The sequence below is a fragment of the Galleria mellonella genome, unplaced genomic scaffold, assembly GCF_026898425.1.
Source record: "Galleria mellonella isolate WM207_F2 unplaced genomic scaffold, CSIRO_AGI_GalMel_v1 utg40, whole genome shotgun sequence".
In the NCBI taxonomy this organism is placed as follows: Eukaryota; Metazoa; Arthropoda; class Insecta; order Lepidoptera; family Pyralidae; genus Galleria; species Galleria mellonella.
The window spans coordinates 604,413-619,629 of NW_026442094.1; the positions used below are offsets into that span (position 1 = coordinate 604,413).

Here is a 15,217-nt window from a genome sequence, read left to right on the forward strand (position 1 = left end):
TTATTTTTAAAAGTTTCGTAAATACGCGTTATTTTATAGCCTTGTTTTTTACAACACATAACCTAAAGAAATAGGTTACTATTACACCAGCAGATTGTATTACAGTTGGATCGATTATTATTTGGTTACATTTTTATTAAGATCTATTGAAACATAATATATTAATTACTCAAAACTAGCGCAACATGAGCGTACGCGCACACTATCTGAATTCCGATTATGATTACGATGCCGAATGTGTTTTTGTGTAAGTGAGACAGATTATATGGAATTACAGTATAAAATAAAATGAGATAGTGCTAGTATAACGCTGTGATATCCATCCTTATTACGCTGTAGCCACATCGTACTATCTATCTCTTTTTAATCCATTACCAAAATATTTGTTATTTTTATTAGAGAATAGAATATTTTATCACTAACGTCTAAGTTATATCATTTTAATTTTATGTTTGAACTTTATGCGTCTGACAAAATGGAGCGTTGGACACACACATGACCAATGACGGCTGTTTATCACAGAGTAGAGGTGAACGTTACATGAACTAACTGTTTTTAATTACTTGGCTCGTCGCGTTCACGATGACGCGTTAACGGTTAACAAACTGACGACAATAGATGATTAATATTATTATAATAACATAATTATAAATAGCTGCTACTATTAACCGATGTACCATCCGTAACTATACTATCTGAGGCCTGTGGTAAATTAATCGGATGGGGTTTTCCCTTTATTTAAAAAATCTGAACATTATACATAATTTCATTTTTGTATATGTATTACTAAACAGCTATATAGTATATGCATACTTACTAACACCATTACAATTTATGTGTCTATTTTTTATTTTAATTAAAAAATAATATTGATATCTTAATAATTTATTTGTATAATCGTGTATTTTCATGAGAAGAATAAGAATAATTCTTTATTAATACGCTACTACTGATGTTCTCAAGTTCACCTGTACTCTGTTGAAAACCTGTTGCTTTCAGGCAAGTTAACTAGCATGTTCGCCATAACGGCGACAAATTGATAAATGTCTCTGACTACCACATAAAGGCTTGGGGAGAAATTGTTAATGAGGACTAAGGAGCTTATTGCTAGCAATACCAGGTTGACCTCCATGTGCTCACCCATGAAACCGATCGTAGTTAATTCCTCGAAAATTTATTACGATGGACCAACTGGCCATGTTCACCGAGGGAAAAAAGATTGAGAATTAGGCCTAAAAAGCTTATCACTAAAAATATACACTATCAAGTCGAAATTGGAAACGATCCCTTTTAATTTTTGTACAAACTGTCCTAGCTATTAATTCAAACACTTCAAACAATTGTTTATGTCAAATCTTCTGACATAATAATGTCTGTCGGGTGTGCTAGTTCACAATAAATATTACCACAATTTATCTATCCGTTATTATAATAACTAAATAATTCTGCTGTATTTTTCGAGGATGAAAAATACCAAATGACGAGCTGTGGTTAGTTATTTACAACGGATAACCTATCCTTGACTATATATTCAATACTCGTTATTTAGCTAGTGATTAAAATAGCTACACATCACTACGCGTTGACTAACATTTTACAGTCTCGCACTCGTGCGCTTAGGAAAAGTACACAAATATATATATTATTGTGAAGTTTATTTTAAGCCTTTTATAATTGCGTTAGGTAAAATATCGATAGTGAAGTGTAAGATAAGTAGTGTATAGGCTTATTTGTTATGTGGATTGTTTTGGAGAGGCCATTTGAATTGATGTGAATCACACAACAGCCCATACTATATAGTGCATCACCCGTGTAATCGTAAATTAACTACACTAAACTACTCTTTAATGTTAAAGGTATTTGAAGTGACTCATGACCATTTTCATTAACGAACTTCTAATGTACTTCTAAAAAAATATCTTAGAGGCTAGGACATTCCTTGGTCAGAAACTTAAATAAATTTTGTTTTTACCACTGCAAGTGTTCCAAAGCAGGATTGCCAGATGTCATTTCTTATTTTTACCCAAATATGCCCTTCTCTACGCTTGACTTTTTTACTCTGTTTTACTATTATTATTTTTTGGTATATTTTATTGTATTTACCCGAATACGTCGACACAAAAAGGAAGGTATTATACGAGTTGGTATTAGACAAATCGTTTTTAGTGATAAGGCCACCCATTGTTTTTTCACTGTGATCATTTCTTATAATTGTTTTTATCTAGAAATAAGTTTAGGTACTACTGTAATCTTTTGGAGGAAACAATAAAGAGTATCTATCTATCAATCTATCTATTAATGGTAATTATAATTTTATTTACCAGAGGGAGATTGTATAAAGTCATCTGCCAAAGGTACCCGTAACCTCTGTCCCACTCGTATTTCTGCAGCGAAGCAACTATGATTGCATTACTGTATATTAAGTTTGATGAGATATGGCAGTGAAATTACAGGGTACAGAGGCATTATAACACTGTCTTAATTAATTTCCTTACCTTCCTTTTATTTTAGCATGAGTTATTTATTGCATATAGAAAAAATAATAAATAGTAACATGTTAATAGAGAGGTTAAGAGACAAAGGCGTGTAATTATATTAATTTTTGTCGTGTATTTTCCTTGATATTTTCCTTTAATACCCAATATATCAATAATGTATAATATATTATACATTATTATAAATGTCAATGTGAGTTTGTTTATTTATTTATTTATTTATTTATTTATTTATTTATTTAACACTTATTATTTATTTAACATTTATTTGTTAATTTATAATTACCAATTACTATAAAGTTTGGTATTTATGTACTATATTGGAATGAGAATGACATATGTAGGTTATTTTTAAAGCTGGTCAATGAACATATTTCAGTTACGCGAACGAACTCACGGGTATAAACTAATAATTATTTAATTAAGAGAAATTATAAAAATTTATTCACAATCAAACTGTTTTAACTCTTATATCGATCTGATATAATTGAGTTTTTTAGAGATCTTATATATTTAAGAGATATTATCGTGGAATATATACTGGAGAGTGTGAGGACAAAATAAGAAGATGTGCTACCACAAAAACAGCTGTGAGTAAAGTGCATAAAGTCTGGAAGAACCGTAACATCAAAGAACACCAAAATACATAAAATGAGGTGTTTGATTTTCCAAGTTTCCTGTATGGTGCAAAAACTTAAACGATCAGACAACAAGAACGCCGAAATTTGTGCTCTAGAGATGTGGTGCTGGCGACGACTGCTGCAAATGGACCTTGGACTGCTCTCCGAACTTATGTTTCTATTCTCAACGGACTGAAAATCAGAAAGAGATCATCTTCGACTGTTCAAATACGAATTCTCAAGTACTTCGGCCATATCATCTGGAATGAAAATTGTATGGAGCGTCTAATTGTCCAAGGGTCGGTATAAGGCACGCGTTCTCGGGGTAGATCACCAATGCGATGGACTGGCCTCATCAAAACGGCCACACAGCAGTCAATTGTGCAATAATCTCGTTCGGCTGTGAGCAGAAGTAGATGGAGACGCATTGCGAAGAGCTCAATCGCGAAGGAGGGCCTCATCGATGATCCATTATCTACATAAAAACCACTCAATATAGCGACCACTCTGTTACAATTTATTTTGCAATTTTATCTGCAACTATTTTTAAAAAATAACAAACATTTAGGTACATACTTATATATTCCGTGGTATAAATATGTGTTATATATGTGCGTAGTTTTTATCATTTCCGTTCTATACAAACTCCGGATATAAAATATAGATTATTCAACAAAGGATTATATGAAATATAATAATATATACATTTTATACCGCAAATAAAAAAAAAAACCTTTTGTATTCACTCCCATTATGGCCATATCATCTTTCACACAGTCCATCCATGTCTTTTTAGGTCTTCATCTAAGCTTATAGCGACCCACATTCATATTTAATATCGTTCTTCTTTTTTTTTTAATTATAAAATATGTTGTATATAAATCTATCACTAAAAACTTTCCACCTACTTCATAATTTACTTGCGTAGTTTTTCAAATACATTTTTATCATCAAAATCCAAATTTTTAGTGACAGCTTAATGAATAATTGTGCAAAACCTAAATTTTTTAGGTATTTTATCAATTTCATAAATATTGTATAGATTATTGGGTTATACCGGATTTGACAAATGTTATTCATTAGAAATTTATACATTATGTACAGTCGTATTTACAATTGTGTTCCTAGTTCCCACAATTCTTAATTTGCCTTTATTTTATCTGTTTCAGATATATTATGAATACCTCAACGAGATATTTCAATTTGAACCTCCGTATCCCATGTTTTATTATTGGATACATTAATTTGGTAAGATGTGATATGTGTGTGTAACTGTACATACGAAAAATTTTAATAATTTTAAAATTTTTATAAAATTATATAATATGTTAAATACTAACACTCTTAATCGTATAAATTAAAACGCCCTACAGATCTATTTTAACTAATGGAGTGTTTTGTCACTGTCTTTAAAATTGAGAAATTAGGGTAAAAGAAAAGGACAAAAATTTCAATAGCTAAATAAGATTTTTGGAGGTTTAACGCTTTTACAAATGAGGGAATAATAATATAATACATTTTTTATATATGTATATTGTAATAAAAAACATACAATGAAACTTATAGTCAGATGTATGTTTTATCTTAATACGCCATCTAGAATTTATAGTCATTTACTTCTAAAAAATGGACTTTTAAAAGTGGATTTATAAAGATGAAATCAGAAGCAAAAGTTTGTTTTGATATATAATATTTATTAATGTTGATAGTAAAAATTTATGTAACGGAAATAAATTTTATCATAGTCAGTTTTAACATTCCATACCTACGGCCAAAATTAAATTATTATCACTATATTTGATGTAGGTATTGTGTACTTTAATAGACTTCATTTAATACATCTTCCACTGGTGCCTCGTCGGTGTATACCGATAGCGCGGGCGGGGTTACCAATCCATTTTCACTTATTAAAAAAAAAACATACGAACTGGCAAACTTATTCTATACGTCTTTTTAATATAGATACCTTATATTACTTTTTCTTAAATATTTCTCATATACAGAAGTCTTCTAGTTTAATTTTTATTATATTAATTAAAAGATTTGAAATTTATTTTTCTTACAGTTTGTGAGTATCATCGATGTGTTCGTTCAAGTCACTGTGGTGTTCATAATAACTAATGGATTCCAATGTGACGTTAGTGAAAACTCTGTGAGTATATAGTTTTAGTTCACTTTTAATTGCATTATATAACGTAAGAAACAGCAGAACAACTTTACTAATATTATAAATGGGAGAGTAAGCTTGTTTATTACCTCTTGGCGTCTTAACAGCTTAACTGATCACTATGAAATTTGGTATATATCTATATGGTATGAAAAAGGGCATAGTCTACTTTTTATTCAGTAAACATGCAGACGAAATCGCAGGTAAAAGCTACTAAGCAAAAAATAAAATAGATACTTGTATAAAACAATAAATCGTTCAAATTATTGAAAGAAAGCTATAGTTAATTAAAGATACACGTCAATCGATGGAAAAGAAAGGTTCTTGAGTGGCGGCCCCGTATAGGCAAAGACGGTGTAGATAGCCTTCCTTATAGATGGAGTTATCCCTTAGGAATAGGCTTTTGTTCAGCTGTGGAGAACATACCTAAAAGTACATTCTTGAGTTAACTATAAACAACTAATTAACGAGCTAAATATAACTGCTTATTCATTTTAATTACAATTGTTATTGTGATAATAAAATTAATAAAATCCAGTTCATTTAAACAATGTAAGAAACAGTGAATCATTATTGTTGCGTGTACATTCACACATATGTAGAGTACTATACTATATATATAAGAATAAATATCCATGAATGCATGGGATACTACATGAGTATCCCATGCATTAATGGGATTCATTCCGTTTTATGGGCAAATGTGTACGTTTTTTCCACGTACCATTTCATTATCATCCATTAAAAAAAAACTTTAATTCCAGTTAAGCAAAATAAACTGGCCATGGATGGAACTAATTCTACTTGTATTAAATATTGGGACGCATGGCTTCTATCCATTCCCACTAACTCTACGGAACCGATACAATTTATACGATGGATATTCACCAATTATAGATGAGCCCAAATGCTACCCTGGCATAATGCATATATACCTGGTGGACATATTGAATTTTGTCATTAACATAATATGGTTTAAATTCGTTAAGGAGTACGTCATCGCTCTACACAAGGTATGAAATTAAAATTACTTTAATTATATATAATAAGATAGCACTAATGAACATAGTAATGGAAACAATTAATTTTCCATCTTTGTTAAATTAAATTGCTTGAAGAAATTCTAATTTGCGCCTCATTTTTACTATTCAGGTGCTCAAAACTGTTTCATTACGAGTATTAGAGTTTCTGTGAAAAAATTAAAAAATATTATGCAACTTGGCACACAAGCTGACGGCCCGCCTGATGAAAAATTGTAACTGTTACCTATAGTCAATAAAAAATATATAAATTGTCCCATTCCTTGTTAACTGTTGGTATATTTATTGCGAAGTCATAAAATAGTGTGACAATATATCTTTGAAATAACTAATAGTTTTCTAAGGGTTACGGAGCGAATTTTCCAGTATTTATCATGGGAAATATTGGTGCCTCTCTTATATCTATACATTGGATTCCATTGGACAATGTTTCAACTGTAAAGCAGTTGTGTTTGCATGGCTGTGTTCCGGTTTGAAGAGTGGGATATGGCGTGAATTTACTGGGTACAGAGGAATAACACCTGAGTCCTCAGGAATGGCAAGGCATCATGGGCGAAACAGTATACTCTGTTATGTTCATGGTGCTACTCATGTCTATAGACGATGGTTACCACTTTCCATTAATATTTATTACCTAATCCATAACTATAATAGTTAGTTAAGGTAACTGCTCTTATTAATGCCTGTCCCAAAATCCTAGTGTCTATCTATCCTATTTAAGAGCTGCGTTCTTGTAGGTGGCTCTCTTGCTACTACAGTGTACTTTGTTTTATTTCATTATAATTTTTTTTTATTTTTTTTTCGCAGAAAGATCCCGCGCCTATGCGTATGTTTTTGGTAATTTGTATCCTAAAATTGGCACTGCAAGCTATATATTTCAAGACACAACCTGACTTCAAACTTATCCGTAATCTAGATTCGTACTGGTTGATCAAATATATGGATATTAGTAAGTAAAATTTCGCTAATGTAATTGACAGTCTGTAACGGCTGATATGATGATGATGATGGTGATGAATGGCATAAGAATGAAAATCCGGGTAGAATTGTCACTCCTGCGAATTTAAATTATTAAATTCACAGGAGTTAAATGTTATTATTAAATAACACTCTTAGTGCTTTAAAGGGTCGTATTCTATGTGCTAAATCAGGGCTTGCAAGCAACAAATATCGCAATGAGAATGTAGGCTCTCTTTCGCTCAGTCGTACATATAATATGTCATATATTATAAATAAAATTAAAAAAAATATATGAGAATAAATTTTTGACAGCCCTCGCCACCTTTATGGGGTATAAAAGGAAAAAGTCTTAACAGTATGATAGGCTTGAGTACTATTAGTATCGATCTAACCATTGTTGTTGGGAGATTGTTATTAATGGAAACTAAGAAACCCTAATGCTAGCAATATACCCAAGCAGGTCGACCTCCCCGTGGTCCCCCCTGAAAACCATCGTGATAGATTAATTAATGAATTCGTCACGATGGACCAACTTACCTGTTTCATCATCATCGATAGTTTCTAGAGGGAACCGCGTGGAGGTCGACCTGTTAGGATATATTGTGCTATCAAGCAATGGGGGCTAACCTACTTATTAGTAACAGCCCCTTCCCCCCAGTAGAAGAAGGTTACCAACCATTTAGATATTGTTCGTAGCGGTCGGATAACTATTAATTTCCATCGGTTCTTTTATAACAATATATTGGATAATCAATATTTAATATATCCATTATTGGGTCAATACATAGATATTCTAACTACAATATATAGATATTGCTAGTAATACCACCAGAGGGAGACTTTGTACAAAAGTCGTTTGCTTGGGTACCTCTGTCCCATCCGTGTTTCAACCGTGAAGCAGTTGTGTTTGTATGGCTGTGGTTCGGTTCGAAGGAAGAGTGGGATATGGCATGGATATATTTACAGGGTACAGAGGAATAACACCTGAGTCCTCAGGAATGGCAACGCATGGGATGTATCATGGGCGAAACAGTATACTCTATTATGTCTATGGTACTGCTCATGTCTATAGGCGACGGTTACCACTTTCCATCAGGCGGGCCGTCAGCTTGTTTGCCATTTAAAGTTGTATAAAAAAAAAATCTCCTCTAAGTTAAGTATTTATTACATTGATTTTCAAGTATCTATGATAATGATTATTATAATTGTTTCAGTTATTTCAGCTCTCTGCATTATTATCATTTTCTTATATACACGACAGATAAGGAATGTGACTCGTAAGTTATTGCCTACCACAAATAATGATTGCCTGAAGCAACCATATAAAATTCTGAAGGAAGAGGGCGCCACAGACGCCGAAAAATGTGCAAATAAATGTTCTGCTATTTACATTAATTGAACAATCAGATTAAAATTTTGTACTAGTACAAATATCAAATCATATATAATTAAATCAGCGAGGAGTATATATTAAACAAGCAAATAGATATCTACTTGTATGGTGTCTATTAGAGTTCTATTACCATATATCGGTTGTGAAATAAAAAAAAAAAATATAATAAAAGTTTTATATAAATAATTCTATTATATAAGTTATTTGTTTAAAGCAGGTATTTTAATTTAATTTGTATCATTTAATAAGTACTATTAAATGAAATAAAATTAAATAAAATGAAATGCAATGAAATGAAATAAAATGAAATAGTATCTTTATATGTAATTAAATACATTTTAGTTTTTGTTTGTGTATTCTTTGTGTATTTTTTTTTGTATGATTTTTTATAATAAGCAAAAAATAAAGAATGAGTAAATAAAATTATGAAATACATACCCAACATTTTTTTCATTTAACTTGACCCATAATTGAACTATAGTATTCTAATTAAAATATCCTTAAATAGATACAGTATATCGACGAGGAAACCACAGAAGCTAAATATAAACGAATTAACTATATATAAAGGCTTTATGAACGTAATAGAACCCAAAACAGGTATTATTAGAATTTCTGTCTGTTTGTTTGTGCACGTTAATCTCAGAAACGGCTTAAACGATTTGAATGCGGTTTTCACTAATGCATTCTGGTTTGCTCCACTTAACATTTAGTGTTTATTTGATTTCAATTGATCCATAAATAAAAAAAAGGTATACCAATCTAAAGAATCATGTATAAAATTCTATAAAACAACCGATCTGTTGAAACCTTGAAATATTTTGTTTTTTTTTTACAACACAGGGGGCAAACGAGCATACGGCTCGCCTGATGGTAAGTGACTACCGCCGCCCGTGATCGCCCACAACACCGACGGTATTGCAAGTATTAATTTTCGAAAATTCTATCTACTCATGCGAAGCCGGGTCGGATCACTAGTATGTAAATATATTAGAAGCCCTTGGATTGGAAAAAAAAAACAAAAAAAAAATGGTAAGAGGAAAAGATTGTTAATAATAGAGATAAAAACAATACGCTATCAGATCCACCTCCGCGCAGTTCCCCCTGGAAACCGTCGCGAATGAATCAATTGACTTCATCCTAATAGTTCCATTCATCACTAGTTTCAGTTGTATATCGTTAGCGTAAAAATTGATGCACATTCCAACTTCATTTATTGAAAAACAAAATGGAATATGATATGTACCTACTCGTAACTGGTACTTATTATCAGAGAATTCACTCATGATGCATTCACAGACTTTATGCATTCACATTCCTGAGGATTATACAATTATGCACCTGAATTGTACCTGAAATTCTACGACTTAGTTTTACTTCATCTAAAAAAATCCTATACCCGGTTCTGTTAGTGGAAAACAACAAAAAGAAATAATAGGATTTAGTTCCAACATAACATAACATAATTAAACAGAGCTGATAAAAAAATATTATAATTCTGTTTGGTGAAATACAACAATGGAGTATTTTTTTATAGTAACATAAAAACCACTTTACATTTCAAAAGTTTTTATAATAATAATTTAAATAAAGAAATACTTGTAGATGTAGGTATGTACACAAATGTGAAGGAAGGCAGTCTCTCCATATCTCTCATCAAATTTGCATGACTACTTGATAGTAAAAATACACAAAGAAGTATTTACTTACATGACTACAAAGTCTCCATCTGGTGGAGACTGTCATCCATTCAGATTTTATCTATCTATCTATCTATCCTATTTAAGAGCTGCGCTCTTGTCGGTGAAGCTCTTGCCACTCACTACGATTCTCTGCGAGTCTTTTCACCACTTGATACGACACGACACCAACTTTTCCCTTGATCTGCCTGATGTAACTATGTCTTGATCTCCCACTTCCCATCCTTCCTTCTATCTTACCTTCTATTATAATGTTCATATTATTTATGTAATGTATTCATTATTTTATGTAAATATTTCAAATTCTATTTTGCACTACTATGTCCTATGCCACTGTGTTAGATTGACTGCAAGAAATCTCTTTTAGAAATAAGTTCGCCTTTGCTAACATTGTTATCAAATTATTGTTGTTACTGTATGTTTTAGTGCAATAAAGAATATATATAAGTTCGTCGTGTCGTATCAAGTATCCTAATAGATTTTTATGTGAAACAATTTTTATTTCAGGCGGAAGTTCGATTAACTGCATGATAAATTAAACTCCAAAACCGTAAATTAATGCCACGGAAATATTTTATACTAGATTTTTGCCTACTACTTTTTACGCGTGTATTTCAGAAGTAAAAAAAAATTAAATAAATTACTTAAGAGTGATGTATTAAGATAAAATACACTAATATTTAAGTTACATTTTCAGGAATTTAACTGTGAAAACTGCATCCAATTCGGAGTAGTAGTTTTTGCGTGAAGTTAAAATAAACATACAGGTAGACAATATTTATAAAAAAATATTATTTTAGGTTCTAATACGTTTATTAACATCCCTCATATTAAGTGTTCTTAAATATTCCCCATGTATATACATCGTCTAAATAAAATTACATTATATTAATAAGATCTTCTACAAGATATACTGTGACATCGATTCGCTACAATTCATGAGGATTAAGATATTGTACATCCGTCTCCTACAATTTCACTATCATATTCTTTCGAACTAAATAAATTCTAACTCGCATTCGCAATTGGCGACAAACTTCAGTTGGGAAAAGTTACTCAAATAAATAAGTCTACCTTTTTTTATATGCAGCTTAGTAATAGCAAACATGCTGATGGCCCACCCGATGGAAAATGGTAACCGTCGCCTATAGACATGAGCAGTACTATGGACGTAACGGTATACTTTTTCACTCCTGATACCCTCTATGCGTTGCCATTTTTAAAGACTCAGGTATTATTCATTTGTATCCTGTGAATTCACTGCCATATCTCACCCTTTTAAACCGAAGCACAATCATGCAAACACAACTGCTTCACGATAGAAACACAAATGGGACAGAAGCAAACTACTTTTGTACAGTCTCCCTCTGGTATGTACCTGGACATATCGTATCATCATCATTATTATAATAATCCCTCTATCACCCAGTGTTGAACATAGATCTTCTCATATTTCACCATAAAGTATGATACCGTGCTGTTTGCTTCTATTCATATCATTCTTGAGGTCAGTATTGAATCTCGCCGTGAATCGTTCCACAATTAAGATATGGCACGTAATATTATATACTTGATATAACATTATTAGATATATTAATTAGTTAAGTTTTATTTTTATATATACGTATACAATATAATAACAACAGAGGCATTATACTGTAAGGAATTAAAGAAAATGGCCAGTCACAGTTGGTGGGTGGGCCGTTATCCTATAATGTACGCGGGTAATGTCTCCAGACCGTTTGCGTTTCGTTTCACGTAGCGAGCGAATCCGGAGTGGGACGATTTTAAATCCAAAAGGATTGTATCTAAGTATATTTTTATTTTATATTTGCTAACGGAAAATAGTCATATACGAGTCCCGTTACCTGGGATGTGCAGGCAGTTTCCAACTGTGCCGAAAGCCCCGAACTATTTACTTAGAAAGTTTTCAAGTTTTCGGGAGTTTCAGACATCAGCGCTGTATTGTCATTAGTGTGCTTGTTGCTGTGAGAACTCTGGATAACTAACTGGAAATTCAACAAAGAATAATATCTTCTTTACCTTAGTTCAATATCCTCTAAAATAATTATTCTTCCACGAGGATAACCTTACCATTGAGGGGGTTTTATCATTATGACAATCTATGAAGGTCTATATTCTGCAGCGGACGGATAATGGCTGAGATGATGATGATGGATTACCTTAGTTATCTAAAAATATAAGCCTTATTCCTGTCAAATAAAGTATTATAATCAGAAAAAGAGATTTTAAGGATTTTAACGTACTTAGCACGTTATCAGATCAATCTTCAAGTAAAACCCTTCAGAAGCCATCATGGCAATCATTGTCATCTCCTGGTGATTTGTCAAGTCGGACCAACCGACCTTACTTCATCTTCATCTGTCCTCTGTCACTAATGTCTCGCCAGTGGATACCGATAGACCAGGCGGAGTTACTTCCATTATCATCTATAAAAAAATGCTAATCAGGTAAAACTCCTGAAGTAAGTGAGTAAGTATATTGACGCCGACTTTAGCATATTATTTTCATACATAACAGCGGCTTACCTGCCTGGAATGTTTCCAAACGATCTGACCCCGCTGCTGTAAGCTAAAACCCTAGTTTGTTGGATAATCTCCGTTTATTAATTTCCATAATACAATTCAAGCATTTTGACAATTTAAACTTGGTGTTATTTCAACGTTTAGCCGGCTTTTCACTATGAATGAACGAGATATAAATTATTGTCATTCCATACCTTGAGAATAATCTTCGTTAGTATGCTAATTGTATAATCAATATTTTAAAAAAGTCTACAGAAAGTAAATAAAATAATTAGCATTTATTAAACGATTTGAACATTTACGAACATTTGCATACCTCTGCGGGGTGCTGCATGTTATGTGCCTGTATATGTATGTAACGTCTTATTGTACCATGTAGCAAGCGAATAAATATGATTTGATTTGATTTGATCTGATTTGATTATCTTGCAGTGTGGTCTCAACATAGATGGTCGCTCCTTTCTTTCTCGTGGGTGTCGTAAGAAGCGACTAAAGAAGGGCGAAATATGGGTAACAGCGTTCCTCTTGAAACATCTCTAAAGCCTAACTGCGGTTGCCAATCTGCCTGCCAAGCGTGGCAAAGGCTGATATGAAGATAATCGTTTATCTTGCATGGTATAATTCTAAGGTATGATAAAAAAAAAGCGAAAAATTTGGAACTTAACATACAGTAAAATCAAAATCGTATAGTGACAAAATATATTCAATATCACATATATTTTTTTAATGGGATATAAAGATGGTGCCTCCACCTGCTCTGTCGGTATACGTTGGCAGTGAGAGATGGTTGGTGAGGATGAAGCATGTCAGTTGGCCATTCGTGGCAATTTCAGCAATAATCAAATGCTAGTTTTCAAGGGGAACCGCGTGGAGGTCGACCTCCTAGAGCTTATTATTAGCAATGAGGTAGTTACACCCTATTACTAACAACCCCTTCCCTTTAGTATCATGTACTGACGCTGTGTCAATCCAGCTACCAAGTTATGTGTCTGTGACTTATGAGTGCGTCTCTCACTTCATTGGTGCTATTTTCTATGGACGGATTTCTATTGAATTGTTTTTTTTTTATATGCCTTCATATTATATCATTAAATCTCTAATGCTTAGTAAATAAGTACATGACTATTGAATTTCAATAGTAAACTGATAAAGTAATCACACTGACTCACATTTCCAGATATAAAATATGTTAGAATGTCGTGTCAGATAGTGTCATGTTCGAAAGAACATGGCATATAGCTGAGTATCACCATTATAGGGCTGAACTTTTTATTTTTGTTTATTGTTACATATTTTTGTAATTATTTGTGAAATTAAGCACTAAATAAATATTTCTTTCTTATTTTGTAAACTATAATTAGATAATGTTTGTACATAGGAGATATTCAAGAAAAATTTACATGAAAAGTCTTAATAAATAACAGGAGTCAAAACAATATATAAATTATAGAATTTTAATTGTATACGTCAGAGGTGTTCTTCTTTAGAAATCTGTCCGATTCTAGAATAAGGACATACGGGTATGTGACTCCGGCCTCCCGAGCCACTACAGTGTCCCAGTCCTTTCCGCAACTGCAGTGCATTTTCTTTCCCACATAAGTTCCTTATTCCTCTCATTTACTAATTTCCTTTACGCATTTCCAACGTTCTCTTCTTTTTTCCTTAATCCTTTCCTCCAAACCGTAGGTGGTGGAAACCACTAACAAATGCATTCCCAAAGAGGGTTGACATCAGGCGGTCGGTCATAAAACTATAAACCAAATCCTTTAGTAATATGGATAAAACCACATTACGCCGACCCCAAATTATAATTGGGATAAGGATAGGAAGATGATGATGAATTGTATCTTTGTTCAGTCATCAATAAAAAAACTATAACACCAAATTTAATGTGATATTAATAGTTATATTCTTAAAAATCTAACTTAAAGTCTGCTATGCTATCTAAAAATGGTTACTACTAAAAACCACGCGTGCGCAATTGCAGGCCAAAGCTAGTAGATAATAATACAACTGTTCTGGACATATAATAGTTAAGGTACAATTTAAATACCTGGGAAAATGAATAAACATTTCCAGTGTAGAGAAATAAAGTGGAGAAAAAGTCAATTTGTAAAAGAGCAGCAAAGAAATGTATTCTTGGTTAGAATTTCTTTTAAAGTAACTTAGGAACTACATTATTTAGTAACTTTTACGTTACTTACTAAATACATTATCAATAAAAGAAGAAATTTCATAACGTACACAAAAAGGGAAATTGCTATAAAGTTAGCTTCATGTCCAAAAATAGTGTTTC

The 15,217-nt window shown here is 32.2% G+C and overlaps 1 protein-coding gene across 2 annotated transcripts; it reads left to right on the forward strand.

Annotated features, from left to right (window-relative positions):
• Positions 1 to 1,586: 1,586 nt before the first annotated feature.
• LOC113520349 (uncharacterized) lies at positions 1,587 to 9,117 on the forward strand. 2 transcript variants are annotated; one of them, XM_026905665.3, is made up of 6 exons: positions 1,587 to 1,856; positions 4,285 to 4,363; positions 5,181 to 5,267; positions 6,047 to 6,295; positions 7,130 to 7,271; positions 8,497 to 9,117. In XM_026905665.3, the coding sequence occupies exons 2-6, from the start codon at positions 4,292 to 4,294 to the stop codon at positions 8,679 to 8,681; spliced, it is 735 nt and encodes a 244-aa protein (XP_026761466.2). In that variant the 5' UTR covers positions 1,587 to 1,856; positions 4,285 to 4,291; the 3' UTR covers positions 8,682 to 9,117. The 2 variants fall into 2 exon arrangements, with proteins under 2 accessions (XP_026761466.2, XP_031770488.2); XM_031914628.2 differs by having other exon boundaries at positions 1,640 to 1,683.
• The last annotated feature ends 6,100 nt before the right edge of the window (positions 9,118 to 15,217 follow it).

Coding starts and splice junctions, on each gene's coding strand:
- LOC113520349 (XM_026905665.3), top strand. CDS start 4,292: ATGAATACCTCAACGAGATATTTCAATTTGAACCTCCGTATCCCATGT. Junction 6,296..7,129: donor ACGTCATCGCTCTACACAAG/GTATGAAATTAA, acceptor TTTTTTTCGCAG/AAAGATCCCGCGCCTATGCG. Junction 7,272..8,496: donor GATCAAATATATGGATATTA/GTAAGTAAAATT, acceptor TAATTGTTTCAG/TTATTTCAGCTCTCTGCATT.